This window comes from Sturnus vulgaris, chromosome 27 (genome assembly GCF_052056855.1).
Source record: "Sturnus vulgaris isolate bStuVul1 chromosome 27, bStuVul1.hap1, whole genome shotgun sequence".
NCBI lineage: Eukaryota > Metazoa > Chordata > Aves > Passeriformes > Sturnidae > Sturnus > Sturnus vulgaris.
Window position 1 is genome coordinate 1,395,485 of NC_142269.1, and position 26,098 is coordinate 1,421,582.

The 26,098-nt window shown below is 60.7% G+C and overlaps 3 protein-coding genes across 6 annotated transcripts; 2 read left to right on the plus strand and 1 right to left on the minus strand.

Moving 5' to 3' along the window:
* The first annotated feature begins 388 nt into the window (after positions 1 to 388).
* Positions 389 to 15,128, plus strand: SMARCD2 (SWI/SNF related BAF chromatin remodeling complex subunit D2). 2 transcript variants are annotated; one of them, XM_088179454.1, is made up of 13 exons: positions 389 to 654; positions 7,251 to 7,438; positions 9,480 to 9,522; positions 9,993 to 10,115; positions 10,438 to 10,557; positions 10,934 to 11,029; positions 11,905 to 12,006; positions 12,375 to 12,536; positions 12,722 to 12,819; positions 13,258 to 13,393; positions 13,494 to 13,616; positions 13,951 to 14,052; positions 14,151 to 15,128. In XM_088179454.1, the coding sequence occupies exons 1-13, from the start codon at positions 499 to 501 to the stop codon at positions 14,202 to 14,204; spliced, it is 1,503 nt and encodes a 500-aa protein (XP_088035580.1). In that variant the 5' UTR covers positions 389 to 498; the 3' UTR covers positions 14,205 to 15,128. The 2 variants fall into 2 exon arrangements, with proteins under 2 accessions (XP_088035580.1, XP_014740299.2); XM_014884813.2 differs by having other exon boundaries at positions 7,254 to 7,438.
* Positions 14,656 to 18,696, minus strand: PSMC5 (proteasome 26S subunit, ATPase 5). Of its 2 annotated transcripts, XM_088179455.1 has the most exons (13): positions 18,551 to 18,696; positions 18,029 to 18,100; positions 17,447 to 17,516; positions 17,234 to 17,331; positions 16,912 to 16,968; positions 16,610 to 16,840; positions 16,405 to 16,531; positions 16,137 to 16,327; positions 15,963 to 16,061; positions 15,754 to 15,864; positions 15,592 to 15,678; positions 15,276 to 15,331; positions 14,656 to 14,755 (listed from the first exon to the last, which is right to left on the minus strand). In XM_088179455.1, the coding sequence occupies exons 1-12, from the start codon at positions 18,587 to 18,589 to the stop codon at positions 15,278 to 15,280; spliced, it is 1,236 nt and encodes a 411-aa protein (XP_088035581.1). In that variant the 5' UTR covers positions 18,590 to 18,696; the 3' UTR covers positions 14,656 to 14,755; positions 15,276 to 15,277. The 2 variants fall into 2 exon arrangements, with proteins under 2 accessions (XP_088035581.1, XP_014740298.1); XM_014884812.2 differs by lacking the exon at positions 14,656 to 14,755 and having other exon boundaries at positions 15,221 to 15,331; positions 18,551 to 18,695.
* Positions 18,697 to 18,792: 96 nt separating this feature from the next.
* FTSJ3 (FtsJ RNA 2'-O-methyltransferase 3) lies at positions 18,793 to 26,097 on the plus strand. 2 transcript variants are annotated; one of them, XM_014884811.2, is made up of 22 exons: positions 18,793 to 19,018; positions 19,354 to 19,479; positions 19,559 to 19,664; positions 19,829 to 19,875; positions 20,038 to 20,117; positions 20,223 to 20,322; positions 20,586 to 20,780; positions 20,973 to 21,088; positions 21,605 to 21,709; positions 21,798 to 21,898; positions 21,976 to 22,056; positions 22,238 to 22,390; positions 22,628 to 22,763; positions 22,855 to 23,051; positions 23,151 to 23,271; positions 23,426 to 23,519; positions 23,824 to 23,974; positions 24,066 to 24,142; positions 24,268 to 24,364; positions 24,458 to 24,641; positions 24,944 to 25,038; positions 25,253 to 26,097. In XM_014884811.2, the coding sequence occupies exons 2-22, from the start codon at positions 19,413 to 19,415 to the stop codon at positions 25,440 to 25,442; spliced, it is 2,493 nt and encodes an 830-aa protein (XP_014740297.1). In that variant the 5' UTR covers positions 18,793 to 19,018; positions 19,354 to 19,412; the 3' UTR covers positions 25,443 to 26,097. The 2 variants fall into 2 exon arrangements, with proteins under 2 accessions (XP_014740297.1, XP_088035579.1); XM_088179453.1 differs by having other exon boundaries at positions 18,793 to 18,976.
* Position 26,098: the final 1 nt, after the last annotated feature.

Genomic DNA, 26,098 nt, shown 5'->3' on the forward strand with positions numbered 1-26,098 from the left:
TGAACACACATGTGCACACACACACACACACAGGTGTTCATACACACACACGTTTATTTGCACACACGTGAACATCGCACACACACGTCCGTGTACCTCACGCATTGACGTCACGCACGCTACGCGCGTGCTGGGGGCGGAGCTACCAGGTCTGCGCGCGGCGCCGTGGGCGTGGTCTGGGGCGTAGAGGGGTGAGGCCTGAGGATGGGCGGGACCGCTGTCCTGGGGGCGGGGCCACTGTCCTGGGGGCGGGGGTATTCAGAGGGGCGGGGTCTCGGCTCGGGGGCGGGGCTATTCAGAGGGGCGGGGTCTCGGCCCGGGGGCGAGGCTATTCAGAAGGGCGGGGTCTCGGCCCGGGGGCGGGGCTATTCAGAGGGGCGGGGCGCTGTCCGGGGGCGGCGGGCGCGGAGCTGTTCCCGTTCCCGTTCCGGCGCTGCCGCTCGGAGCCGCCGCCGGGGCCTCCTCAGCCCGTCCCGTCCCGTCCGCTGCGGCCCCGCCATGGCCGGGCGCGGCGCTTTCCCGCTGAGCCCGCTGCCCCCCGCGGCTGCCCCGCCGGCCCCGGGGCCCGGCACCGCCCTGCTGCGCGGCCCCAGCCCCGCGCCCGCCGCCGCCCCGGGCTACCGCGCCATGGGCCCGGCGGCCGCGCAGTACCAGGTGAGGCGCCCCGGGGCGGCGGGAGGGGCGCGGGGGGCACGCAGGGGCCCGGGCTAGCGCCGGGCGGGCCGGCGGGGCCTTCCCGGGGCAGCGCGGCCGGGCCCGGCCGGCATGGCCCGGAGCGGGCCCGGGACCCCCGGTGGGGCCGTTCTGCTGCGCGTTTTAGTCGGGACATCTCGCTCTCTCCCTCCTCCCACTTCGCACCCTCAAAGCCCGGTAAAAGTTCGGCGGGGCCCGTCCGCTCCCGCAGCGGCTGAGCCGGGCCCGGGCCGGGGTCGCTCCCGGGGGGCCGTGAGCCCGATCCATCCTCGCAGCGCCCCCGTCCCTTCCTATCCCGCGCTGCCCTTCCCCCGGTACGGACCCGCCGGGAGCACATTGGTGTCCTTGGTAAAGGCGGAGGTAACGCGTGCTGTGCAGGTGTAGCCTCGGTGTAACCTCGGAGTATCCTCGGAGGATTCTCGGTGTTTCCTCCGGAAGGACGGGGGGTTGGTTAGTGGTGGAAGAGGAGAGCAGGCGCTCGGTAATGTTGGAGAAAGTAAATCAAAACAATGAGCAGCTCTCAAAAAGCACATGGAATCACTTATTTTTCAGCCTGGCATCTTTTACAAGTAAATTCAGGAAGTAAGAAGTGTGTTTGCAAGGGGTGGAGGAACAGGACACAGGGAATGGCTCCCACTGCCCAGGGCAGGGCTGGATGGGATATTGGGAAGGAATTGTTCCCTGGGAGGGTGGACAGGGCTGGCACAGGGTGCCCAGAGCAGCAGTAGCTGCCCCTGGATCCCTGGCAGTGTCCCAGGCCAGGCTGGACAGAGCTTGGAGCAGCCTGGGACAGTGGAAGGTGCCCCTGCCATGGCAGGAGTGGGACTGAGTGGGTTTAAGGTCCCTTCCCACCCAAACCATTCCGTGTTTCTGTGCTATTCCAGCAGTAAGAAGTATGTCCTGACACACATTCCTGTTCCCCCTTGTACACCCGGCTTCGTAGTTCACTCCCAAGCTCGTGCTGATTATTTTGGAAATGAGTTTTCAAGTGTAAAGCTCTGTCTTCCAGGCCGGCTGGAAATGGAGGAGCCCAGTTGTGCAACACGTTTTCCTGGGCCGTCGCTGCCTCCAGAGCTGTGCCTGATTTGCATGATTTAAAACTCAGGAAATAAACCAAGCTTAGGGAAACTCCGGCTCCTTCACACAGGAGAAGGAAACAACTTCTTCCTGCAGCCTTCAAAACACCAGAAAATGGTGTTGGAAGCTGAGCTGGCTGAGTGTGAGCCGCTGGTAACTCGAGGCGGGGGCACTGCCTGACCTTCCATGTGCAGGGTGCAAAATCCAGCTGGGAAGCTGGAGCCAGCCGGGTAAACAGGCTGGCAGATGCTGCTCCCCCCACGGCTGGGACGGCAGCAGGTGTCGGGAGCAGGGGGCAGTGTCCCCGCGGTGATGTGATGTCCCTGGGTGATGTCCCCGGCACCCCTGGCACAGCGAAATCCAGGCCCGGAGCTGGTGTTGAGAGGCCTCTCCCTGAGCCTGGGAAAGAAGAGAATCCAGAGGGTCTGCCCTTTGTTTTGCAATTCCCAGGCTGAGGAAAACAGCCCCTCCCATCCCTGCCATGCCCCCAGGGCTTGGTTCTGTCCCAGTTTTAGGAAGAGCTGCGTTGTTTGGGCACCAGGAGACAGAAGAGGCCCTGCCCAGGCCAGCGAGGGCTTAGGGGCTCTAATCTCAGGATTATTAAACATATGCTCGTCCTTTGGACATCTTTGTGTGCCTGCTGGGGATTTCCTGGCAGCCTAGGCAGGGAATCCAGGGGTCTCCTTTGGTGGGAGCAGCCAGGCGCCGGTGCCATGCCTGGAGCAGGAAGGAAATGCCCTTTTCCAGGAGCAGGAAGATCAGGTGTGGTGGGGGCTGTGGGCAGATCCCCCAGCCTGATCCCTCTCCCTGCCCCTGGGTCAGCCAGGACGCCCAGGCTGAGCCCCAGCCACCAGCTTCCATGGAAGTTCAGCAGGAAGGAGCCTTCCTGTTTTTTCAGGTGCTGGTTTCAGGTTTAGGAGAGTTTTTCCCGAGTTTTGGGGTTAACACCATGGCCTGGAGCAGCACGGATGCATGTGGGGTGAGACCTTGCGGTTCAGCTCTCCAGCCTTGCAGTTACCCCCAGCTGATGCTTCCCTGGTGCAGAATTAGGTCCCCATTAAATGGATTTTATTGGCACGTGTTGGGAAGACAGAGCCTGGATTCTCTGAGCTGCTGCAGCCCGAGGACTCCAAAGCCTGGGAGCAGCTCTGTGGTCCTGTCTCTGGGCAGATGGCGGTGGGAAGGAAAGTCGTGCTGCATGGAGAAATCCATGGAGGCATGGAGGAGCTGAAGTGTGGAATGTCGTGCCAGGTGAAACTGGGGAGGCCTGGACACGCCGGAGAGGGGATAGTGCGGGAGAAATCCAGCCCTGTGGGAGCAGGGAGAGCAGTGTTTTGCTCATGGAGTGGTTGGGACTGGCTTGGAGGGGACCAGGGGAGAACAGCCTAGGCTGGAGCTGTTCCAGAAAGCTGCTTGTGCTGGATAACCCCACCCTTCCCAAGGGAGAGGCTTTCCGAGGCAGGTTTCATCAGAGCTGGAGCCCGGAGCTGCTTCCAGCACTGATCCAAAGCAGATGGACACTGTCCTTTGGAGCAGGGGGAGGAGGGCAGAGCAGAGCCCAGGCACGCTCTGCTGCTCCTGGGAAACGTGTCAGGGAAGGGGGAACAACAACACCTCCAGCGCTGCTGCTCCCTCTGTTTCCACGGGCCCTTCCCGGGAGCCCTCCAGGCTGTCCCCGGAAAGTTTGACCCTGCAGGAACAGCATGAGCAGGGTTTGGGCCAGGCCTATCTCTGCTCCTCCCCAGAGCCTCCTGCAGCTCCCAGGAGGAGCCAACACCTTTGTTCCTTGTTCCTGCTGCTGTTCCTGCCCCTGTGGGGTCTGAATGGCTGTGTCCTCACCTTCCCGTGCCTGGAACATCCAAGGCTCCAACTGTGGGGCTGTGGACAGGCAGGTTTGTCCAGCCCAGACAGCTCTGCTGCTGCTGGAGACATTCCAGGATGTGTCCTGGATCTGCTGGGGGCTGTGCCTGTGCTGTGCCATTCTGCCTTTGATTTACCACTTCCTCATGTCGGCTTTACTGCTGAGATCTGGTTCCTGGGGCTCCTCCTGTTTCAGAGACAGAAGTTTTCCAAGTGTGGGGGAATTTGGGGGCTTGCAGGGAGCTGCAGCAGCAGCATCTCCGTCCCAGCAGCACCTCCCAGCTGAAGGGCTGAGCCAGCACCAACCCTGGGTCTCCCTGGCACCCTCCCAAGAGGCGTTTGCTCACAGATAAGGAGGAACAAAGGGGAAAATCGCCCTTTTGGGGTGTGCGGGGAGCTCATCTGATCGCAGCCCGCTCCAAGCCGTGGGCAGCAGAGCTCTCCTGGAGCCCAAGCCATGTGGAACTGGAATCCTGTTTGAACATGGACTGTTTCTGTATCCCGATGGGAAGTGCTGCTGCCTGGGCACGAGGGAAGGAAGTTGCAGGAAGAGCTCTTGGTGCTGGGTCAGGCTCTGCTCCAGCGCCCTGGGCGAGGATGGATGTGGGCTCTGGCTCCCTGTCAGTGTGCAGAGCTGGATCCTGGAGCAGGACAGGACAGGTGTGGGGAGGAGCCTTCCACCCTGGCTGGGGAGCTGCAGGGAAGACTAGGATCCTGGGAGGGACATGAAGAGGCTCTGGAGCTCTTTGCAGAATTCTTGCTTTGCCTCAAGTTCTCTCTCCAGCCCAGCTTCTTCCTGCTGATCCATCCTGGGATTTATTGCTGCTTCTTTCTGCTACCAGCCCCCGATTTCTGGGCTGCCCTTCCTCAAGAAGAGGCCTTTGGCAGGCTCAGAGGCTCCTGCCATCCAGCAAACATCCCTCAGGAATCCTTCCAGCCTCCTGTTGGATTCAGCCGGGGCCGATTCCATGGAGCTGCCCCAGGGCTGTGCAGTGACCTGGGCTGAACCCCGAGCTGCCCCGTCCCTGGCAGGGAGCAGACACGAGCTGTGTGCTGTCCTGTTCCAGAGGCTCCAGGGAGGGCTGGATGGGATCCAGGCTATTCCTCGCGCTGAGCTTGCAGGGTTTGCCCTTTGTCTGCCCCTCTGAGGGGAGGGGACAGGGCGGGCCGGCAGTGGCAAAGGGACAGGGGGTGCTGGGCAGGAATGAGCTCCTGCTTGGAGCTGGTTTAATCACATTTCCAGAGTTTAAACCCTTTGCATCCTGGGATTTCCAGGCTTTCCAAAAGCTGGAGACAGGCTTCACCCCGGGGCTGTGGTGCTGCTTCCTGGCTTGGCTGGAGGTTTAGGCTGGGCTTGTGTGAGAAGGGTTTGGGAGCCTTTGGGAAGTCTGCCCCAGGCACTGGTGACTGGTTGAGCCAAGAGGCTTCTCTGTTGCAAATTTGAAAATCCTGAGAGTAAACTGAGAGGAAAAATCCATGTGGAGGGTTCTGCACTCCCCTAATTGCTTATCCAGCCAATTAAAAATCCACAAGCGTGCTTGGTGGGCTGGAAGTTGCTCCCCAGGCAGCTGAGCTGTGGCTGATGGATCTCAGATGGTTTGGGAGGTGATGGTGAAGTTAAAGAGACAAATCTGTGTATCCTTGTGCTGAACCTCTCCCTGCTGATGGAATTGTCTCAATGGAGCCTTGGAAAGAGCAGCTGGACACACAAGAGACCTTGCCCAAGGACATGGAGCTGTCAAAGATTCTCTGAAGCCTCCAAATCTCTCACTTCAGGGACTGATCTGAAATGTGCTTCATGGAGTGGTAGAGAGATGGAGGAGAGACCTCAGGGCTGCCCTGGCCAAAGGGCAGGAGTTGGGCACGGCTGGGTCAGCTCCAAGGAAGCTCCTGACAGCATTCCCAGGGCAGGGAATGTCTCTGTAGCTGTGGAACCTCCCTGGCCTTCCAGGCGCTGACAAACACCCAGGGTTTCCCTTGGAGCTATTTCCTGCTCCTGGTGGCTCCAGGGAATGCAGGCTGTGCTTCCAGCCTGGGGTCTGCACTGAGCTGCTCTGGGGGCCCAGGAATTTCAAATTAAAAGTTTCCCAGCTCCTTCTGGGGATTTCTCTGCTCTCCAGAAGCCCTGGCAGGTGTCAGCACAGGTTTGGGTTCCACAGGGGTTCCCCAGCCCTGCTGGAGCCGAGCTGCAGAACATTTACTGTGGTTTGTTGTGTTACACAGCGTGTGGGTCCGCCCGGTCCTGCCACAACGGATTTCTTGATAAACCCAAAGAAACTGGGTCCTGGCCTTGTGGTTTTGGCACAAAAAGGTGCTGCTGGCCCTGCTGCCAGAGTCACGAGGAGTTGTGCAAATGGGGCTGTGCAGGAGGAGAGGAACATCTGGGAGCTGGGAGGAGGAAAAAGGAGCCTCCTGCCCTGGGGAAGGGCGGGTCAGAGCCCGGCTCTGGGGTTGCTGCTTCAAAGGCTCTGGAGCCGTGTGTGCTGTGTTTGTTGTGTAATGGGCTCAGCCTGGGCCTGGGGGGTTGGAGCTTCCACGTGCAGCGCTAATCCTGGGGCCCTGCTGCTGCCCTGATCTGCCTGGAACACACTTCTCCTCTTGGGATCTGCCTCTGGCAGAGGCACCAGGAGCAGCTCAAACTCCTGCGTTTGTGTTTATCAGCTTTCCATGGAGGTGGGGGTGTTTTTTTAGGGGTTTTAGGCTGCAGCTCCATTAAACCTACCCCTGCTACAGCTCTGAGCTGTGGAGGGCAGGCCAGATGCATCCCCCTCTTGCATCTAGGCTTTGCTCCCAGATGTCTCCCTGTGTGCAGGGAATGAGGAGTTTCCTTGGCTCCCTGTCCTGTCGAGCTCTGTGGATGTCCTGGCACGTCAGGAGCCTGGGGCAGTGCAGAAATGTTGTTCTGCTGGCTCGGTGGCTCTCCCAGCCTCCCACCTTGGCAGGGGGAACTGAGGATCAAAGGATCCCGGGAAGCTGCTGGATCAGCCCCAAGGTGGAGCAGGGAGGAGCAGGAGGGGTGGCTGGTGGGTCCTGGGGGCTGGGACCGATTGTCCCCGGGGGGACAACCTGGTGACACCTGAGGCCCCAGTGGGTGCTGCCAGATCTGCTCTGAGGGTGCAGAGGGGCTGCCAGGGCTGGGACCCCTCAGGGTTGTGTTGTGGCTCCTAAATTCCCTGTGTGTGTCCCTGGATGGGGAAGGACAGGAGCTGGCTGCTGACCGGGGGGAGCCCCTGCCTCCTCCATCCCTCACTTCCTTCCTGCCTGTGGGAGGAAGTGGGATTGTCCCTCTCCCCTCTTTTGTGCTGCTTTCCAGAGAGGAACCCACGAGGTCCCTGGGTGGGGACATTGCACTGTCCTCGTGCTGCTGCAGCTGTGGGGTGGTGGCACAGGGCCACCAGCCTGCCTTTGGCTCCACAGCTGCCAGGCCAGGCTTCCCTGCCTGCCACGGCTTCTCCCCCTGTTCCTGCTTCCCCATCACTTCCTGCTGCTGCAGCTCCTGCTGCCATTCCCTGCTCCCTGCGCTGGCACCCCCGGGAAGAGGTCACACCGAGGGTGGTGGCACCGAGGGTGGTGGCACCGTGGCCAGGATCCTGTATAACCGCCGTGTCCCTGTTTTCCAGCAGCGCCCTGGGATGCCCCCCGGGGGCAGGATGCCCATGGCAGGGCTGCAGGTGGGACCCCCGGGAGCTCCCCCGTACGGAGCAGCGACCCCGCTGAGGCCCGGCCTGCCCCAGGCCATGATGGATCCCTTCAGGAAGCGCCTGCTGACCCCCCAGGCACAGCCACCCATGGCCACCCCCAGGAGAGGGTAAGGGCTGGGACCTCCCATCCAGGAGGGGTTCCCCTGGGAGGGTGGGGGGTCCTGCTGGGCTGCACTTCCTAAAATCACGGGATGGGTGGGGTGGAAGGACCTTAAAGCCCATCCAGTCCCACCCCAGGGCACCTTCCACTATCCCAGGGTGCTCCAAGCTCCTTGAATATTCCCAGGACTGCCCCACTAATCTGTGCTGACAGGAAGCTGCATCCCTGCTGCTCAGTGAATCCAGGTTGTGTTTTACCTCGTGTTTTCCATCTGAACTGAGCCAGGAGCTCCTTTGTTCAGACCAGGCACAGCAATTCAGTCCAAACAGGGTCTTCTGCTGGGAAACTTCTCCAGAGCACAACAGAGCCATGTTTTGGAAATACCTATATAACTATAAATAATATCTGATATAAATGTAGATATCAATGAGATGTCACTGCAGATACAGAACTGTAAAACGATGGATGTAATTCCACTCAGGACAGGATCCCAGGGTTGTGTCCAATCAGTGTGTGACTCTCCTTAAGACCCCAAAGCCTCTCCAGGTCCCCAATCAAGTGTGTCTCAAGTGCCACAGCTCCTGTCCTGCTGCAGAGGGGGGGACCAGCAGGGTTTTCCTCCAGCCTGGCACCTGCAGAGCTCGGGAATATTTTGGGATGGAGGCAGACATCCCTCAGTTTGCAGCTTCCCCTCTCTCTGATCTCCACACCAGGAACCAAAGAGCCTCATGGAGTCCTCAGCAGCAGCTCCTAGGGGTCTTCCTTGTCCTCCCGGGGATCCTTGGTAGCTCTGGCAGGCACGGATGTGGCTGGAAGTGTGGGATGGAGCTGGCAGATTTCAGGGATGTTCCCTGGAGCTGCAGTCAGGGCAAGACTCTTTGTTCGGGCTCTGCCAGCAGCTCCTCGCTGGTTCACAGCCCTGCTGATCCCTCTGTGTGGGAGCCTTGTGGTTCCTCCAGGCAGGATCCCTTGGTGCTCAGGGATTCTCAGGTCCCATTCCCTTCCCTGGCAGCTCCATTGGCTCCTGGGGCATCCCAGCACTGCACAGCAGGAGTGAGCTGGGGACTGGGGACAGGGAGCAGCCTGGACACAGACACCAGAGCCATCCCAGACTGAGGACAGGGAGCAGCCTGGCACCCACAGGGACACCAGAGCCATCCCAGACTGGGGACAGGGAGCAGCCTGGCACCCACAGGGACACCAGAGCCATCCCAGACTGGGGACTGGGGACAGGGAGCAGCCAGGCTCAGCTGGCTGGACATTCCCTGCTCCCAGCAAGTGGATGAAGGGATTAGGAGCTTCCAGCTGCTCTGGGGTGTCCATACGCTGCAGGCAGGAGGGGTTGGATGGGGCAGGAGTTTTTCCAAAGTGGGGCTCTGACCTCTCTTGAGTGTTCTCCTGGACCATGCAGTGTTCCCCAGACCCCTCCTGTGTGATCCTGCTGCTCCATGTGCAGCTAGAGAAACAGGAATTCCCTGTGCTGCAGGACTCTGCCCCATCTCCTGTGCAGGAAATCAGGAGATCCTGCTGTGCCCAGGCTCAGCAGGAGCTCTCTGGGCACTGGTGTGGGCTCGGGGTGATGGGAATCTGCAGTGGGCAGGATTGAATCCACACAAGCTGGATTTTCCCAGGATTACAGCCCCACCACAGCAGGGTTTGGTTTGAGCTGGGTTTAAGGGAGTTCCTCGCAGTGGCTTTGGTCTGGAGCACTGCAAGAATGACATGGCTGCTTTCAGAGGGGAAGTTTGAGAATTCTGTCTTGCAGCTCTGGCTTTGCCTTGTTATAACCTCTGCTTGCTCCAGGATTTCATGGATTTGCTTCCCTGATTCAGGCTCCAACATCCAGCACCTTCCCCCCAGGAATATCCTGAGTGGGAATGGACTCCCAGTGCTGTCCAAACACTCCTGGAGCTGTGGCAGCCTCGGGGCTGGGACCATTCCCTGGGGAGCCTGGGCAGTGCCAGCACCCTCTAGGGGAAGAACCTTTCCCAATATCCATCCCTGCAGTGGGATGTCCTGTGGGAGCTGTCATTTTTCCCTTTTCCCAGGGTGAAGAGGAGGAAGATGGCTGATAAGGTGCTGCCACAGAGGGTGAGTGTCACCTGAGCTCAGGGGTCAGAGCTGAGCTGCTGCAGGGGATGGGAGATCCCCACAAAGGGAGGATCTCACTGAGTTCCCTCCTGCCCACTGGGAATTTCTGTTCAATCCCAAACCACCCTGGAATGTTTCTGTCGTTCCCTCTGGAATGGCAGGAGAGGGTTGGGGTGGAGTTGGACTCTGAGTGAGGAGCAGGAATGGGGTGGGATAGAGATCTCAGGAAGTCCCTAAGAGACCCTCTTGAGATTCCAGGGTTCCATTCCATGCTGGGACACCAGGAATGCTGCTGGGAACAGTGACAGGCTCCAGACTGTTCTGGGCAGACCAAGCCTGGCCCTTTTCAGGGCTCCAGGCTAGGTTTAAAATAAGAACTGGGTGCTAGACTTGTCACCTGGTGTCTCCTGGGCTGCTGTGAGGGGATCCAGCCCGTCCCAGCACACTGGGATTGACCATTCTGTGTCCAGATCCGGGAGCTGGTCCCAGAGTCCCAGGCCTACATGGACCTCCTGGCCTTCGAGCGCAAGCTGGACCAAACCATTGCTCGGAAGAGGATGGAGATCCAGGAGGCCATCAAGAAACCCCTGACAGTGAGTGGGGGGCTGGAAATCATGGAATCATGGGATTCATGAGGTTGGAAAAATCCTCTGAGGTCATCAGGTCCAACCATCACCCTAAGCCATGTCCCCAGGTGGAACATCCACACGTTTCTGGGACACTTCCAGGGATGGGGGATTCCACCTCTGCCCAGGGCAGCCCATTCCAATGTTGTACAGCCCTTTCCATGGATAAATGTTCCCTGATACCCAATCTGAACTTTCCCCGAGGCCATTTCCTCTCACCCTGCCATGGAGATGGGTGCTGCAGTCCCCTCTCACTCTGTCCACCCCTCTCTCTGTTCCCATCCCACAGCAAAAGCGGAAGCTCAGGATTTACATCTCCAACACCTTCACCCCAGCCAAGGAGGAAGGAGAGGGGGGGGAGCGTGTGGCCTCCTGGGAGCTCCGTGTGGAGGGGAAACTGCTGGAGGATGTGAGGATCCAGCAGGGATGGAGGGAGGAACTCTGGTCCATCAGGAGCATCCAGGAGGGAGGGAGGGAGGAGCTGGTCTGTCAGGATCCAGGCGGGGTGGAGTGGTGGTGGTGGTGGGAGGAGTGGTCCATGGGATCATCCAGAGGGATGAGGTGCTGGTGGGAGGAGCTCTGGTCCACCAGGACTCAGGAGGGATAAATGATAGTGGGAGGAGCACTGGTCCATAACAATCCAAGATGGGTGAAGAGGTGGTGGGAGGAGGAGCACTGGTCCATGAGGAGCCTCCAGGAGGGATGAAGAGGTGCTGGGTGTACTGGTGCTGTGCTGGGACCTCAGCTGGATTTGGGATCAGGAATCTCTACTGCCCTGTCTGCAGCCCAGCAAGCAGAAGAGAAAGTTCTCCTCCTTCTTCAAGAGCCTCGTGATCGAGCTGGACAAGGAGCTCTATGGGCCAGACAATCACCTGGTGGAGGTGAGGTGGGAAGGGATCCCAGTGGGAAATGGGGGCAGGCCCTGCTGCTCCCCCTCTGGATGCTCAGCTCCCAGCCCAGGGCCTGTCCTGCTGGGAGAGGGGCCTGAGCAGGTTTTGGGGCTGGGGGCAGTGCCATGCCCTCCATGGGGCCCATGCTTTCCTGTTTTCCCAGCTCAAGTTTAGGGATGCATTTTGTTCCCCTTGCAGAGCTGAGCTCTGACCCCCTCAGCCCAGGCCCTGAGCCAGAGCTGTGCTGTGGTGTGTGGGGACAGGGACATGGCTCCAGGGGCCGGGACAAGGCTCCAGGGGCGTGACTCCAGGGGGAGGGCTCCAGGGGATGGACATGGCTCCAGGGACATGACTCCAGGGGCAGCTTCCCCCCAGCCTGGCACAGAAGGGTCCCCACATGGGTGCCCTCCTGCCTGTCCCTGAGCGAGAGGGTCCTTGGGGGGTTTAAGCCATGCCTGAGAGAGGGATCAGATCTTCTTTGGGTGCTCCTGCCCAGAGCTCTCTCTGCACCCAGCTCATGCTTTTGCCCTGGGAGATGCTGAATCCCCTTCTTGGGCGGTTGGGAGGAGCTCTGATGCACATTCCCTGCAGGATTGATCCAGAAGCTGTGGGAGCCCTGGACCCCAAGTACTCAGGGCTGGAACTGCCCCAGTCCATCCCAGTGCTGGAGCACATCCCAGGATGGGATGGACTGGGAGAGCTCTGAGCTGCCGCCACTGGGATCAGGAGCTGCCAGAGGGTGCCCCAGGCTGTGTGGCTGTGCCAGACCCTGCCCAGAGCCCCAGACCAGCTCTGCAGACACAGACCCTGCTGGCAGGTGGATTCCATGGTCTTTGCCTGAGCAGTGTCCCCGTTGTCCCTCGCAGTGGCACCGGATGCCCACGACCCAGGAGACCGACGGCTTCCAGGTGAAGCGTCCCGGGGATGTCAATGTGAAGTGCACCCTGCTGCTCATGCTGGACCACCAGGTATGGCCTGGGACCACCTGGGGGCAGCCAGGGCTGGGGATGGCATGGGATGGGCTGGGACAAGGGCTTTGGATGAGGGCTTGGGGATGCAGAGATTGAAAGGGGCATGGGGAGCTCTGGGCATGGAGCTGCAGTGACCCAGGGGCTGTGGGGACACTCCCGACTGCCTCTTCTTTGGGCAGTAGGAATTTCTTCATGGAAAGGGAGTTAAAGACTGGGACAGGCTGCCCAGAGAGTGGTGGAGTCCCCATGCCTTCAGCTGTCCCAGAGAAGCTGGGCACACAGTGTACAGGCCAGGGATGGGTCAGAGGTTGGGCTTTGCTCCGGGAGAGTTTTCCCATCCCAGCTGACCCTCGCTGTCCCCACAGCCCCCCCAGTACAAGCTGGACCCACGGCTGGCCCGGCTGCTGGGGGTGCACACCCAGACCAGGGCCAGCATCATGCAGGCCCTGTGGCTCTACATCAAACACAACAAACTGCAGGACAGCCACGAGAAGGAGTTCATCAACTGCAACCGCTACTTCCGCCAGGTACCTGCACATTGCCCCCTCATCCAGCTGAGAAAAGCCTCTCCCTGGCCCCCACAGCCCTTCCAGGCTCTGGTTGTGCCCCTTCCCTGGGCTCTGGCTTGTACCAGATGGGGATGTCCCACCTGGCTGCACAGGTGAGGGGAGACCCTGCCATGAGTGCCAAAGGCTCTGCTTTGCCCCCCCAGATCTTCAACTGTGTCCGCATGCGCTTCTCTGAGATCCCCATGAAACTGGCGGGGCTCCTGCAGCACCCAGACCCCATCATCATCAACCACACCATCAGGTGGGGGCACAGGGTGGGCACGGGCCCTGAGGGGCTCTGTGGGCTGGGCACTGGGTGGGCAGTGTCCCCAGGGCTGGGGGTGCCCCACCAGGCAGAGTCTCTGTGGGCCAGGCAGTGTCCCCAGGACTGAGGGACTCTGCAGGGTGGGCAGTGGCTGTGTCCCTGGGGGGCTCTATGGAGTGGGGACTGGTCCAGTGTCCCCATCACTGTCTCCATGGCTGGGGGGCTCACAGTAGGGTAGGCAATATCCCCAGGGCTGGGGGTGCAGGAGGCTTTGAGGTCTCCAGCCTGAAGGACCAGCACAAGTCACCTGGGAGGAGAAGAACCACCAAATTTGAGGATTCTTGGGGCGCTGGTGTTGCTGTCAGGGTCTATCCACCCCCCAGCCAGGTGGGGGTGGTCAGACCTCAGCAGGTCTCCCCAACCCCATTCCCCCAGTGTGGACCCCAATGATCAGAAGAAGACGGCCTGCTATGACATTGACGTGGAGGTGGACGATCCCCTCAAAGCCCAGATGAGCAATTTCCTGGCCTCCACCACCAACCAGCAGGAAATCGCCTCTCTGGATGCCAAGGTGGGAGGGGACACTGCCGGGGGACAGGGGCTGTCCCACAGGCAGGACCGCCGTGTCCTGTGGGGGGACACAGCTCCTCTGACCCCTGTCACCTCCCCAGATCCATGAGACCATCGAGTCCATCAACCAGCTGAAGACACAGAGGGATTTCATGCTGAGCTTCAGCAACAACCCCCAGGATTTTATCCAGGAATGGATCAAATCCCAGAGGAGGGACCTCAAGGTAAAAGGGAACAATTGCTATGGATATTTTGGTTGGATATTGGGAAAAAATTTCTTCATGGAAGGGGTTGTCCAGCACTGGCACAGCTGCCCAGGGCAGTGGTGGAGTCCCCATCCTTGGAGGGGTTCACAGCCATGGATGTGGCCCTTGGGGACAGGGGTCAGTGCTGAACATGGTGGTGGTGGTGGGTATGGGTTGAAGGTCTTTTCCAACTTTAAGAATTCCACGATTCTGAAGCCCTGGGGCTGGGAGGGGCCTGGGTCCATCGTGGAGCTCAGGAAGGGTGTGGATCCCTGCTGGAGCTCACTGCTGGTGCCCATGCCCTTGGGCTCAGATTATCACGGATGTGATCGGGAACCCCGAGGAGGAGCGGCGGGCAGAGTTCTACCAACAACCCTGGGCGCAGGAGGCCGTGGGCAGACACATCTTCGCCAAGGTGAGCTGGGGGTGGGGACGGGGTTGGGATGGCAGCGACAGATCCCTGGGACACCGGCAGTGTCCCCTGTCCCTCCCTGACCGCCGCGGTGTCCCCAGGTCCAGCAGCGCCGGCAGGAACTGGAACAAGTGCTCGGGATCCGCCTCACTTAAGGCGCCCGGGGGCTGCTCCCGCCCCGCTGCCCGAGCCGGACGGTACCGACTGGAAACCACAGCACTTGCACAAACCCGATGTGCCTGGAGGGATGGGAGCCCCCCGGGGCTCCCCCGGGCTCCCCGGGCCGAGCACAGCGGGGTCTCCGCTCACCCCAAGCCCCCGCAGCGCCTCCTCCGCTTTGCATCGCGCCTCTCCCCGCGCAGCCCCCGCGGGTTTCCCGCTCCCCTCCCGCTTCCAAAAATCCTCCGGGAGCCGGGAAGCGCTGCCCGTGCCCAGGGGGAGGAGCTGCCAGCCCCACCCCGAGCCCAGCAGGCCCCGCCCTGCCCCTCTTCAACCAAAGTTCGTCATTCCAAACGCCAGCTCCCCCCGGCCCCCGACGTTTTGCACTATTTTTGTGAACAGGTTTTATATAAAAAAAAAACACGGAAAAAAAAAAAAAAGGCAGCGTTTTGTACAGTGGGTTTGTATTTGATGAATTAATTAATATATTGAGTTCCTCTTCCTGCACTGGGCTCTGCAGGGGCTCGGGGAGGCTCCCAGGGCTGCTCTGGGGATACGGAACCGAGGGTTGGGGTTCATTTTGTGACAATCAGTTTATTCCTCCCCCCCTCCCGCTGTTTTACATAATTCCATAATTAACCACTTGACGAGGTTTGGCAGCAGAGGGGGGGGCTCTGCCCCAGGAGCCTGTAGTGGCAGAGGGGCACCAAGAACTGGAGATACTGGGGAGGAGGGAGGGGACCACAGGGACAGTGCCACCACTGCCACCCCCACTGAAGTGCCTTTGCCCCCCTGCAGGCTCCTGAGGTGGGGGCGGCGTTTACAGATTCCCAGGGTTGGGCTCAGGGGTGCCTGCTCTGCCTCTTGTGTAACCAGTTTTTGTCTATTTGGATCTTTTCTAATAAAAGCAGTTAGCAGCAGCTCTGTGGGGTGTGTGCTGTGTCCTGCAGCTCTGGGGGTGTGCAGTGTATTGCAGCCCCCACCCCGTCCCCAAATCAGTCCCAACTCGGTGCCCAGGCCACAGCAGCTCTTTATTGACAGCACAGAGGGAACAGCTCTGGCCTCACCGTTACTTCCACAGCTTCTTGATGGACATGTTCTTCTCACTGTCCTTCTGCATCACCTGGGGGGAGGGGATGGGGGTGGGTCCAATATTCAGTACCCAAGTTGGGTGTTAATTACCCTAAAAACACCCCAAGACCAACTTTCAGCCCTGCACAGGGAGGGCTCAGCAGCCTCTGTGTCCAGCCCTGTGCCCCAGTAGCCTCTCCCATGTCATTCACGTGGTGACAATCCCCATGTTTGTGCTCCTGGCAAACACCACTCAGGACACTTTGTGCCCCTGTTACCCCACTCACTGGCACCTCTCCCCCTGGCACCCACCTTGGCCACGGCCATCTCAAAGTCCTCCTGTGTGACGTGCACCCTCCTCTCCCTCAGTGCATACATTCCTGCCTCTGTGCACACACCCTGAGGGGACAAGAGAGGAACATCAGCCAATGCCCCTTTTGCCAGCCCCGTGCCCCCAGAGTCCCCCCAGCTCACCTTCACCTCAGCCCCCGAGGCCCCCGGCATCAGCTCCGCAATTTTCCGCAGGTTGATGCCCCGGGTCAGGTTCATCTTCCGGGAGTGGATCTTGAGGATGTCCAGGCGGGCCTGGAGCAGGGGCACAGGGAGAGTTGGAGCCCAGGAATGGCTCCCAAGGAGAGGGTAGGGACAGCGGGGACAGGGCCAGCTGGGGGTGGCTCTGGTACCTCCTCGTTGGGAGGAGGAAACTCGATTTTCCTGTCGATGCGGCCGGGGCGCAGCAGGGCTGAGTCCAGGATGTCAATCCTATTCGTGGCCATGATCACCTGCACAGGAGACAACTGTCACCACTCTGGGCACCGTGGGGATAGCAGGACCCCAGGCAGAGCTGGACCCCCTACCTTGATGTTCTTGGTGGCCTCAAAGCCGTCGAGCTGGTTGAGGAGCTCGAGCATGGTGCGCTGCACCTCGCTGTCCCCGCCGGAGCCACCCTCCAGGCGGGACGAGCCGATGGAGTCGATCTCATCCATGAAGATGATGGAGGGTGCATGTTCCCGGGCCATCACGAACAGCTCCCGCACCATACGGGCCCCTGGGGGGCACACGGCTCAGCCTGGCCCCGAGCCCACCCAGCCCCGAGGGCCTCCAGAGCCAGCCCTGCCCCGTTACCTTCCCCGATGAACTTCTGCACGAGCTCGGAGCCAGACACGCGGATGAAGGTGCAGTCAGTGTGATGGGCCACGGCCCTGGCCAGCAGGGTCTTCCCTGTGCCGGGGGGGCCGTAGAGCAGCACCCCCTGGAACGGCCACACAGCACCTCAGAGCCTGCCTGGGGACAGGGGGCAGCCCAGGGACTCCCCCAGAGCAGCACTTGCCTTGGGCTGGGCGATGCCCAGCGCCTCAAAGAGCTCTGGGTGCTTCACGGGCAGCTCGATGACCTCCTTGATCTCCTTGATCTGCTTGTCCAGGCCCCCAATCATCTCGTAGGTGGAGTCTGGGACCTTCTCCACCATCATGAGGGACACGAGTGGATCCACCTTGTTGGGCAAGATCTTGTGCAGGGTGTAGCTGTCGTTGCGCAGGGCCACGCGGCAGTTGGGGGTCACCTGTGGGGACAGCACGGGGGATGGGTGTCCCTGCCAGCCCTGGGGACCCCCTACAGCCCTGGGGCACTCACATCATTGATGTCGATGTTCTTGTCCACATCCACCACAAACTTCCCCTCCGGGTGCACCTGGAAAGGAGCAAATAGCCCAGGAGTTGTTTCCCTGGGAATTCCCTGCTGAGGGACATCCACATGGCCTGGGAGGAAGAGAAGCCAGCAGCTCCAGCCCCACCAGACACCCCTGGGCAGCTCCAGGCCCAGCAGAACCATCCCAAGGAACTCTGCACAAGGAACTCCCACCCCACGTCCCTGAGCTGTCCCATCCCCTGTGAGGACAGGGCAGTCCCCGAGTCCCCCCCCAGCCCTGTCACCTTGGGACAGCTCAGCCTCGTACCTTGACCAGCACCTTCTTCTTGTCCATGGCTCTCACCACCTCTCCCACGTAGGATCCCTGCTCCTGCAGCAGCTGCAGCTCCTCCCGCAGCAGCCGCACTGGCACAGGGACAAGGACAGCTCAGCACCAGCCCCGGGGGCTGCAGCCCCCCAAGGCCAGCCCAGAGACCCCAGCACAAGCCCCAGGTGAGCAGGAGGAGGCTCCAGGCCCTACCCTTGGCATTGAGCTCGTTCCTCTGTGCCTGCAGCCGCCGCAGGTTCTGGCTCTTCTCATTCACGATGAGCTGAAAGGAAAAGGTTTTGCTGAGTGGCCTTGGGATCACCCACACCCAGCACCAGGGCTTTTAGCAAGGAATCATGGAATGTTTTGCACTGGAAAAGATGTTAAGGCTCATCTCATTCTGCCCCTTGTCATGGGCAGGGATATCTTTTATTATCCCAGGGTGCCTCAAGCCCCATCCAGCCTGGCCCTGGACACTGCCAGGGATCCAGAGGCAGCCACTGCTGTTCTGGGCACCCTGTGCCATGCTCCCCCACCCTCACAGGGAATAATTCCATCTCAATATCCCACTTAACCCTGCCCTCTGGCAGCCGGGACAGGGACCTGGACGGGGACAGCCCCTCAGCCAGGGGCAGCAATGCCCCCTGCTCAGAGCACAGCCCCATCTCGTGTCCCCAGAGCTCCCAGGGAGCATCCTGCCCGTCCCCACTCCCTGGGACAGGGGTAGGGACACGGCCACACTATCCTGGCTTGAAGCAGTGACACTGTCACAGTATCTCCTGCCGCTGTACTCACCTGCAGTTCCTCGATCTTGGACAGGTAATACTGCCGGAGCCCCGAGCCGCCCTTCCCGTCGTCCATCTCCATCTAAGACAACAGAGTTCAGCGGCCTCCGACACCGCCGCACCCCCGCCGACCTGAGGGCTGCCCTGCAGGGCCCCAGCTCCCCCATCCCCACCGCCGGGCCGGGTTCTGGCTCCTCCTTTCCCTCCTCCCATGCTCTGTTCCCAGTTCCCGCTCCCGTCCAAGTCCTGAGTGTCCCTTTCCCTTCCCTCACTCCCTTCCCGACACCCCCAAGCCGAGTCTTGCGTTCCTCGTGTCCCGTGCTCCCAGCGGTGCCCAGAGCAGCCGCAGCTCCCGTTCCCTGCGAGCCTCCCGGTCCCGATCCGGTCCCGCCTCTCAGGCCCCGCCGAGTCACGGCGCTGCCAGGCCCCGAGCAGTCCCGGCCGCAGCAGAGCCTGGGGCAGCACGGAAGGCCCCGAGTCCCTCCCAGAGCCCCGTCAGTTCATCCCTAGCCCGGTCCCAGCCCTTCTGCACCTGCTCGGGCCCGTCCAGCGCCATCTTCTCCGCCGGCATCGGGCCCCAACAAAGATGGCAGCCACTGGCTTCCGCTGCCCGGCCGCTACGCTCTTGGCTTGATGGCGTCACTTCCTTTTCCGAAAAATACACCCTGGGGTGTTGCAGTGCGCATGCGCCATAGGATCACTCGGTCGGGACTGCGCCGCCATTTTGGAGTGGTCAGAGGTGATTTCTCCGTGTTGGAAAGCACAGAAAGGGAAGGACAGGGTTCTGATCGCGCCACCGAGCGGGCCCGTTATTGTTTCCCGCACCTCCGAGGGGACAAGTCCTTCTTCCGCCCTCAGGCTGCAGAGGAGGGAGTGCGCCACTCCTACAATGGCGGCCAGAGCAGGAGGAAGCGGAAGCTGGCTGCTTCGCGCGGGGCACGCCGGGAAGGCGGTGCAGGCACGCGGAGGGAGCGGGACCGGGATCGGGATTAGGAGCAGGGTCTGGATCGGGGTCGGGCTGGGGAAGGGGACATGGGGGTGTCAGGGCTGAGGGGACGTTGAGCACTGGTGGTTGGAGGCTTCAGGGGAGAACAGCGGGATGCGGGTGGGCCTGAGGGGGCAATGCTGGGAGCAATGAGGGGGGCTATGAGGGGGCAGTGGGAGGGCAGTGAGGGAAGGGACTGGAGGGGCACTCAGAGGAGTAACGAGGGGAGCACTGAAAGAGAGCTGAAGAGATACGGGGGGCACTGGAGGGGACACTGACAGGACACTGAGGGAGGCTGGGGCTCCCCTGCAGAGCCTCAGGCCGTCCCTCACTCCTCTTTCCCCGCCAAGTCCGAGCCCTTGGCTGACTGCACATCCCAGTCCCCCCGAGGGGCCACCCCGCCACCACCATGGGCAAGAAAAGCAAACTGGGCAAGAGCCGGCGGGACAAGTTCTACCACCTGGCCAAGGAGACGGGTGAGGGCCGCGCCTGGCGCTGGGGACAGGGGGGCTGCGGGTCCTGTCACCCCAGTAACCACCCCCTGTTCCCCCTCAGGCTTCCGCTCTCGCTCCTCCTTCAAGCTGCTCCAGCTCAATCGGAAATTCCAGTTCTTGCAGAAGGCTCGGGCATTGCTGGACCTGTGTGCAGCCCCCGGCGGGTGGTGAGTGGGGACAGGCCACCTACGGTGCCACCAGCTGCCCTGGGGGTGTCCTATATGCTCCCTGTTGTGTCTCTGTTGGTAGTCCTAAACCCTGGGAGCACAGTCCCACGCTGAGAGCTCTCCTGGGATCCTGCTGCAGCTTTGCTCCTCTCTGTTCTTCCTAGGCTTCAGGTGGCTTCCAAATTCATGCCGGTGTCCAGTCTGATCATTGGTGAGTGGTGGCGTTTGGCAGGAGGTGGGGACAGTCCCTGGATGTGACAGACAAAGAGGACCCTGGCCTGGGGATCCTGGGAGGAGGAAGAGATGGGTGGGGAAGCCCCTTGGGATGGGCTGGAGCCCCTTTTGAGGGGATTTGGTGTCTTTCTTCAACCAGGGGTCGACTTGGTGCCCATCAAGCCCATTCCCAACGTGGTGACACTGCAGGAGGACATCACCACTGAGAAGTGCCGCCAGGTACTGTCCCAGGTGTCACCTGCTGGTGCTCTGTGCGGCAGGGGGATCACGGGGGGTGGCGTAGGGTCCCTTGGCAAGGGATAAATGGGTGTCCCTGTCCCACAGGCCCTGCGCAAGGAGCTGCAGACGTGGAAGGTGGATGTGGTGCTGAACGATGGAGCGCCCAACGTGGGAGCCAGCTGGGTGCACGACGCCTACTCACAGGGTGGGACTGCCTGGGGACACGGGGGGACAGGGACATCTCACTGCTCTTGGAGAGTTCCAGGCTGGTTTGGGTTGGGAGGAACCTTAAAGCCCATTCAGTGCCATAGGCAGAGACACCTTCCACTGTTCCAGGGCGCTCCAAGCCCCATCCAACCTGGCCTTGGCGATGGGGCAGCCACAGCTTCTGTGGGAAGCCCACTCCAGCCTCTCTCCACCCTCCCAGGGAAGGGTCATTCCCTCACTCCCTCTTCTCTCCTGCTGCAGCCAACCTGACCCTCATGGCCCTGAAGTTGGCTTGTGAGTTCCTGTGCAAGGGTGGTTGGTTCATCACGAAGGTTTTCCGTTCCCGGGATTACCAGCCCCTGCTGTGGATCTTCCAGCAATTCTTCCAGAAGGTCCAGGCCACCAAGCCCCAGGCCTCCCGCAACGAGTCTGCTGAGATCTTTGTGGTGTGCCAGGGTGAGCACCTGGGATGGGGCTGGGAAAACATGCTGGTGGCTCTGATCCCTCCATCACAGGAAGAATGGTTGTGATGGTTCTGATTCCTTCTGGGGCAGTGTAATGGTTCTGAGCCTTCTCTCCCTAGAGAAGTAGCTCTGATTTCTCTATGCCAGAGGAATGTCTGTCATGGCTCTAATCTCTCCATCGCAGGTTATCAGGCCCCAGACAAAATCGACAGCAAGTTTTTTGACCCCAAATATGCCTTTAAGGATGTGGAGGTTCCCACCAAGTCTGTCAGTGAGCTGGTCAGCAAAAAGAAGCCCAAGGTATGAGTAAGGCCAGACACAAATGACTGGACCTAAAGAGCTTGCGGTAATTAAAATTGTTCAGGGGAATGAAAGATTTTGGAAATGTTGGAAGAGCCAGTTTTGGGGAAGTTTGGAGCCCTAAAGCCATTACAGTGCTGAAATGGAGACTATGAGGCTGGAGCTCGGTCAGTTAAACCCAGTTGGGCACGGGGTTCGTGTTTCTCTGAGGTGGCTTTAGGACAGTAAGTCGGTCTCAGGTGGTCTCAGCTGAGCACAGAGCTGACACAAACCTTTCATTGTCAGCTCTTGTGTCTGAGGTGGAGCTGGGAGCTGGGGCTGGACTGGACTGGCTATTTGTCTTAGCTCAGGTTAAGGTTGAAAACGATTTTTAAAGTCTTCAAGTACAAGGCACAGACACGTTTAGTTGGCCACTGCAGCAAAACAAGAGTTAGGTGACCCCGTCTACCATTCAGGGCTGGTGGTATCTGCCTGTCTGTCCCCTACCCTGGCTGCCACAGCCCTTTTTACCCCCAGGCTGAAGGCTACGCTGAGGGTGACACCACCCTGTACCACCGCTTCACCCTCATGGACTTCCTCAAGGCTCCCAACCCCGTGGACTTCCTCTCCAAGGCCAACGAGGTGCGTGTCTGGAAGGACTTCCTGTCCTTGTCCTGCGGAGGGGAGGCTGGGATTTAAATTTAAATTTAAATCTCTCTCCCTGTGCCAGATCACACTGGGCGATGGGGAGCTGGAGAATCACAGCTCCACCACAGAGGAGCTGCGCCAGTGCTGTAGGGACATCCGAGTGCTGGGCCGCAAGGAGCTCAGGTGCCGGGGGACACTGGGACAGCCACGCCCCCCAGCTGGGCCTGCTGGCTGTCCCTAATAGTTGCCACCCCATCCAGGGCCCTGCTGAACTGGAGGACGAAGCTGCGGCGGTTCTTGGCCAAGAAACTGAAGGAGCAGGCAAAGGAGTTGGATATCAAGTAGGACCAGAGAGCAGGGCTGTCCCCGGGCTGGGATGGGACTGTCCCCGGGCTGGGATGGGGCTGTCCCCGGGCTGGGATGGGGCTGTCCCCGGGCTGAGGTGGGGCTGTCCCCGGGCTGAGGTGGGGCTGTCCCCAGCTGTTTCCAGCACAGCTTCTCTGAGCTCCTTCGTTTTGGCAGCCTGAGCTCCGGTGAGGAGGAGGAGGGCAGGGAGGAGGAGAAGAAGGAGAAGATGGAGGCGAAAGCTGCAGCTGCTGAGGAGGCAAAAGAGCAAGAGGAGGTGGAGCTGGCCTTGGCAGAGATGAAGGCCGAGGAGCTGGCAGAGCTGAAGAGGTAGAAAGAGGAGGAGAGATGGGGCTGCAGCCATGGAGACAGAGAGTGGCAGTGTCAGCCTGTCCCTCTGCTCGTGGGGGGAGTTCGTTTTGGGTCCTTGGGCTCCTCTGCTCCTCCAAGCAGCTGAAGCACTGGGAACCCCTCACAGGGGGTTGGCAGTGCTGTGGCAGGGGCTGAGCCTCTGGGGTGTTTGTGTGTGCAGGGGACAGTGTGACCTCATTCCTTTGCCTCCTCCAGAAAGAAGAAGAAGATCCTGAAGGAGCAGCGGAAGCAGCGGGAGCGTGTGGAGCTGAAGATGGACCTGCCCGGGGTGTCCATCGCTGACGATGGGGACACCAGCATGTTCTCCCTGCGCAGCATCCACAGGACCCCGGTGCGTGGGGGAGCTCCCGGGCTGGGACAGGGCCTGGCCTGTGACTCGTGTCACTTGTGTCACCTGTGTGACTCCGTAACCTGTGCTGCAGCTGCTGGATGAGCTGTCCCGGGGGGACATGGCCTCGGCCGATGCCCTGCTGGAGATCAGCCCTGGGGACGATGACATTTACGTGTCTGATCACGAGGAAGAGGATGACGTGTCCCTGGCCAGTGACCTGGACCCAGAGGAGCTGCTGGAGATCGAGGCCCGGCAGCGGAAGCTGGAGCGGGAGCAGCGTGGGAAGAGGTGAGAAGGGAGAGGTGCCCTGGGGCAGGGGCTGTCCCTCGGGCAGCTCCAGGAGCCAGTCAGGGCTGGGGACACTGATCCTGCTGCTCTGTGTCACAGGCCGAAGTTTAAACATAAGGAAGAGGAGGAGGAAGGACAAGAAGTGGAGAATCCCTTGCTAGTGCCCCTGGAGGAGAAGTCAGTGCTGGAGGAGCGACGGACCAGCCTGTGGTTCGGGAAGGTGAGTCCCGCTTGTGAGGCAGGAATGATGGAGGATCCTCCACCCCAGCAGCTTCCCAGGACTGTCCTGGGCTGACCCCCCCATCCCTGGGGCCGATCCTTATCGCTGAGGCTGACCCCCATCCCTGGGTTGACCCCACTGTTCCTCATCCCAGGACGCCTTTGCTGGCATCGAGGATGATGCGGATGAGGAACTGGAGCTGGGGCAGGCCCAGATGTTGGCTGAGAGGCAGCGTGAGGCTCAGAAAGGTGAGGGGACACAGAGGGACAGTCCCAGAGCCCAGTCTGGGGCACTGGGGGCAGGCACCACAGAGATGCTGCCCTGAGCAGCAGCATGGAATGGTTTGGGTTGGAAAGGACCTCAAAGAGCACTGCGTTCCAAACTTTGGCACGGGCAGGAACACCTCCCACTAGACCAGACTGCTGCCAGCCTGTGTCACTAACAAGTTGTCATTGTTAATGAGCTGTCATTGTTAATGAGCAGGATCTCTAGAGGAGTGTCTGTGGCAGGGTCTGCCGTGGTTTTGTCTCACCCAGTGTTTTTCATTCCCAGACAAAACAACAAAGAAAGGGCAGAAGAAGAAAAAGGTGGCCCAGGAAGAGGCTCCAGCCGAGCCCCCCCCTGCAGCAGCCACAGCTCCCGATGCCAGTGAAGCTCAGGAGGAGCAGAGCAGTGACGATGACAGCAGCAGTGAAGATGAGAGGTGAGGGCTGAGGGGGGGGTCTGGGTGTCCTCCCCAGCTCCACAGTCCTGGAGAGCTGAAGGACCCCAGCCCTGCCCATTCCTCTCCACAGGCCAGTGGCACCAGCGGGGAGGAAGCGGGGCCGTGTCGAACCCTGTGGCTTTGAGGTGGTGCCCATTGAGAACCCAGGTGAGTGGGGGCCATAGGGGTCCCTCAGGAGGGACAGGAGATGGAGGCAGGGACAGACCATGGTCCCCAGGGCTGCTCCCTGGCTCTTGGGCTGTAGCCAGGCCAAGCTTTCCCCTGTCCCGCAGTGAAAAGAGTCCTGGATGCAGAGGGCCTGGCCCTCGGCTCGGTCATTGCCTCCTCCAAAAAGGCCCGGCGGGACCTCATCGACGACTCCTTCAACAGGTACGGGGCTGGGGGCTGCAGGGTTTGTTCCCCAGCAGGGACGGGTGAAGTGGACCCCCATGTCCTGCTCACAGCTCACCTGGCATCCTGCAGGTACTCCTACAACGAGGAGGAGGGGGAGCTGCCCGAGTGGTTCACGGAGGAGGAGCGGCAGCACCGGCGCCGGCAGCTGCCCGTGGACAAGCAGACGGTCGAGGCCTATCGGCAGCGCTGGAAGGAGATCAATGCCCGCCCCATCAAGAAGGTGGCAGAGGCCAAGGCCCGCAAGAAGCGGAGGGTGAGTGAGGGTGGGCTCCCAGGGGTGCCTTGACTCCTCTCCAGGGCCTCAGTCCTCTCTCTGACCCCTGTCTCTCCTCCAATCTCTGTCCCATCTGTGATACCCCGTCCTTTTCCAACGCCCTATCTCTTCTCTGACTCCCTGTCTCACCTCTGATACCCCATCCCTCCTCTGATTCCCCTGTCCCACATCTGATCCCACATCCCACCTCTGACCCCCACTCCCTCCTCTGACGCCCCTGTCCCACCTCTGACCCCCCTGTTCCTCCTCTGACCCCGTGTCCCCCCCCGGCTGCCCCCCAGATGCTGAAGAAGCTGGAGCAGATGAAGAAGAAGGCCGAGGCTGTGGTGAGCACCGTGGACATCTCGGAGCGGGAGAAGGTGGCCCAGCTGCGCCGGTGAGTGGCCAAGCCAGGATCCAGCTCCTCTGATTGTGGCTGGGCTGGCTGCTGGGGCCGTGTCCCTGCAGCCACTGTGACAGCTCTGTGTCCCCCGCCAGGCTGATCCGGGGGTGGCAGAGCCAGAGGCAGGGTGGGACCCGATGATGTCCCAACACTGGGTTTGGTTTTTGTCTCACCCAAACTCACTCTGACCTTTGTCCTTTTTCTGCAGCATCTACAAGAAGGCTGGGCTGGCCAAGGAGAAGCGCCAGGTCACCTACCTGGTGGCCAAGAAGGGCGTGGGACCCCGGGTGCGGCGTCCCCCTGGTGTCAAGGGCCAGTTCAAGGTGGTTGACAGCCGCCTCAAGAAAGATGTGAGGGCTCAGAAACGCAAAGAGCAGAAGAAAAAGCGCCACAAGTGAGGTGGGAGTGGCTCCATCCCCAGCAAGAGACTCAGCTTGGGGCACAGGGCTCGCTCCTGTGCCCCACTGCCACCTCAGGAACCGTGGGGACAGGGCTGAAGCTTGGCCACACCTTGCTTAGTCCGTGCCTTGCTGTGACAGTGCCTCGTGCTCTCCCCTGGGGCACAGAGGGGTCATTTGGCCCCAGTGCTGTGGCCCTGGCCCCTGGCCACAGCCCCAGGTGTCACCAGACTGGCTCTGCTGGGACATCACAGCAGCATCCAGGTCAGCCCCAGCTGTCCCCAGGGAGGGTGTGGCTCTGGGGGACATCCCTGGGCCAGAACAGTGGTGCCTCTGCCCAGAGCAGCTGCTCAGGGACAGCAGAGTTTAACCCCAGGCTGAGGCTGCCCAGGGCTGTGCCATGCACCTGGGTGAGGTGAGGGACGTGTGCTGGCACTGCCATTGTCCCCTTGTCATGTGACGGGCAGAGAGGGCACTGCTGGGTGTGTTCCGTTCACCTGCTCGTGCCTCAGGAGCCCACTTGGCTCTCTCTGACAGGGATTGACTCTCCTTACCTTCACCTCCTGCCCCAGACCACAGCAGCCACCCTGTCCCCTCTGTCCCCACCCCCTTCTGGAGTGGGACCCTCAAGGAAAATAAAGACCAAGAGTAACAAG

Bases quoted from the DNA above. Each gene is read 5' to 3' on its own strand.
- SMARCD2 (XM_088179454.1), top strand. From the start codon at position 499: ATGGCCGGGCGCGGCGCTTTCCCGCTGAGCCCGCTGCCCCCCGCGGCT. The intron at 7,439-9,479 runs GTAAGGGCTGGG...CCCTTTTCCCAG, and splicing joins ATGGCCACCCCCAGGAGAGG to GGTGAAGAGGAGGAAGATGG. The intron at 13,394-13,493 runs GTGGGAGGGGAC...TCACCTCCCCAG, and splicing joins TCGCCTCTCTGGATGCCAAG to ATCCATGAGACCATCGAGTC.
- PSMC5 (XM_088179455.1), bottom strand. From the start codon at position 18,589: ATGCCGGCGGAGAAGATGGCGCTGGACGGGCCCGAGCAG. The intron at 17,332-17,446 runs GTAGGGCCTGGA...TCCCTGTGCCAG, and splicing joins GAACGAGCTCAATGCCAAGG to TGCGGCTGCTGCGGGAGGAG. The intron at 16,532-16,609 runs GCAAGTGCTGCT...TGGCCGTTCCAG, and splicing joins TGGGCATCGCCCAGCCCAAG to GGGGTGCTGCTCTACGGCCC.
- FTSJ3 (XM_014884811.2), top strand. From the start codon at position 19,413: ATGGGCAAGAAAAGCAAACTGGGCAAGAGCCGGCGGGACAAGTTCTAC. The intron at 21,089-21,604 runs GTATGAGTAAGG...TTTTACCCCCAG, and splicing joins TCAGCAAAAAGAAGCCCAAG to GCTGAAGGCTACGCTGAGGG. The intron at 21,899-21,975 runs GTGCCGGGGGAC...CACCCCATCCAG, and splicing joins CTGGGCCGCAAGGAGCTCAG to GGCCCTGCTGAACTGGAGGA.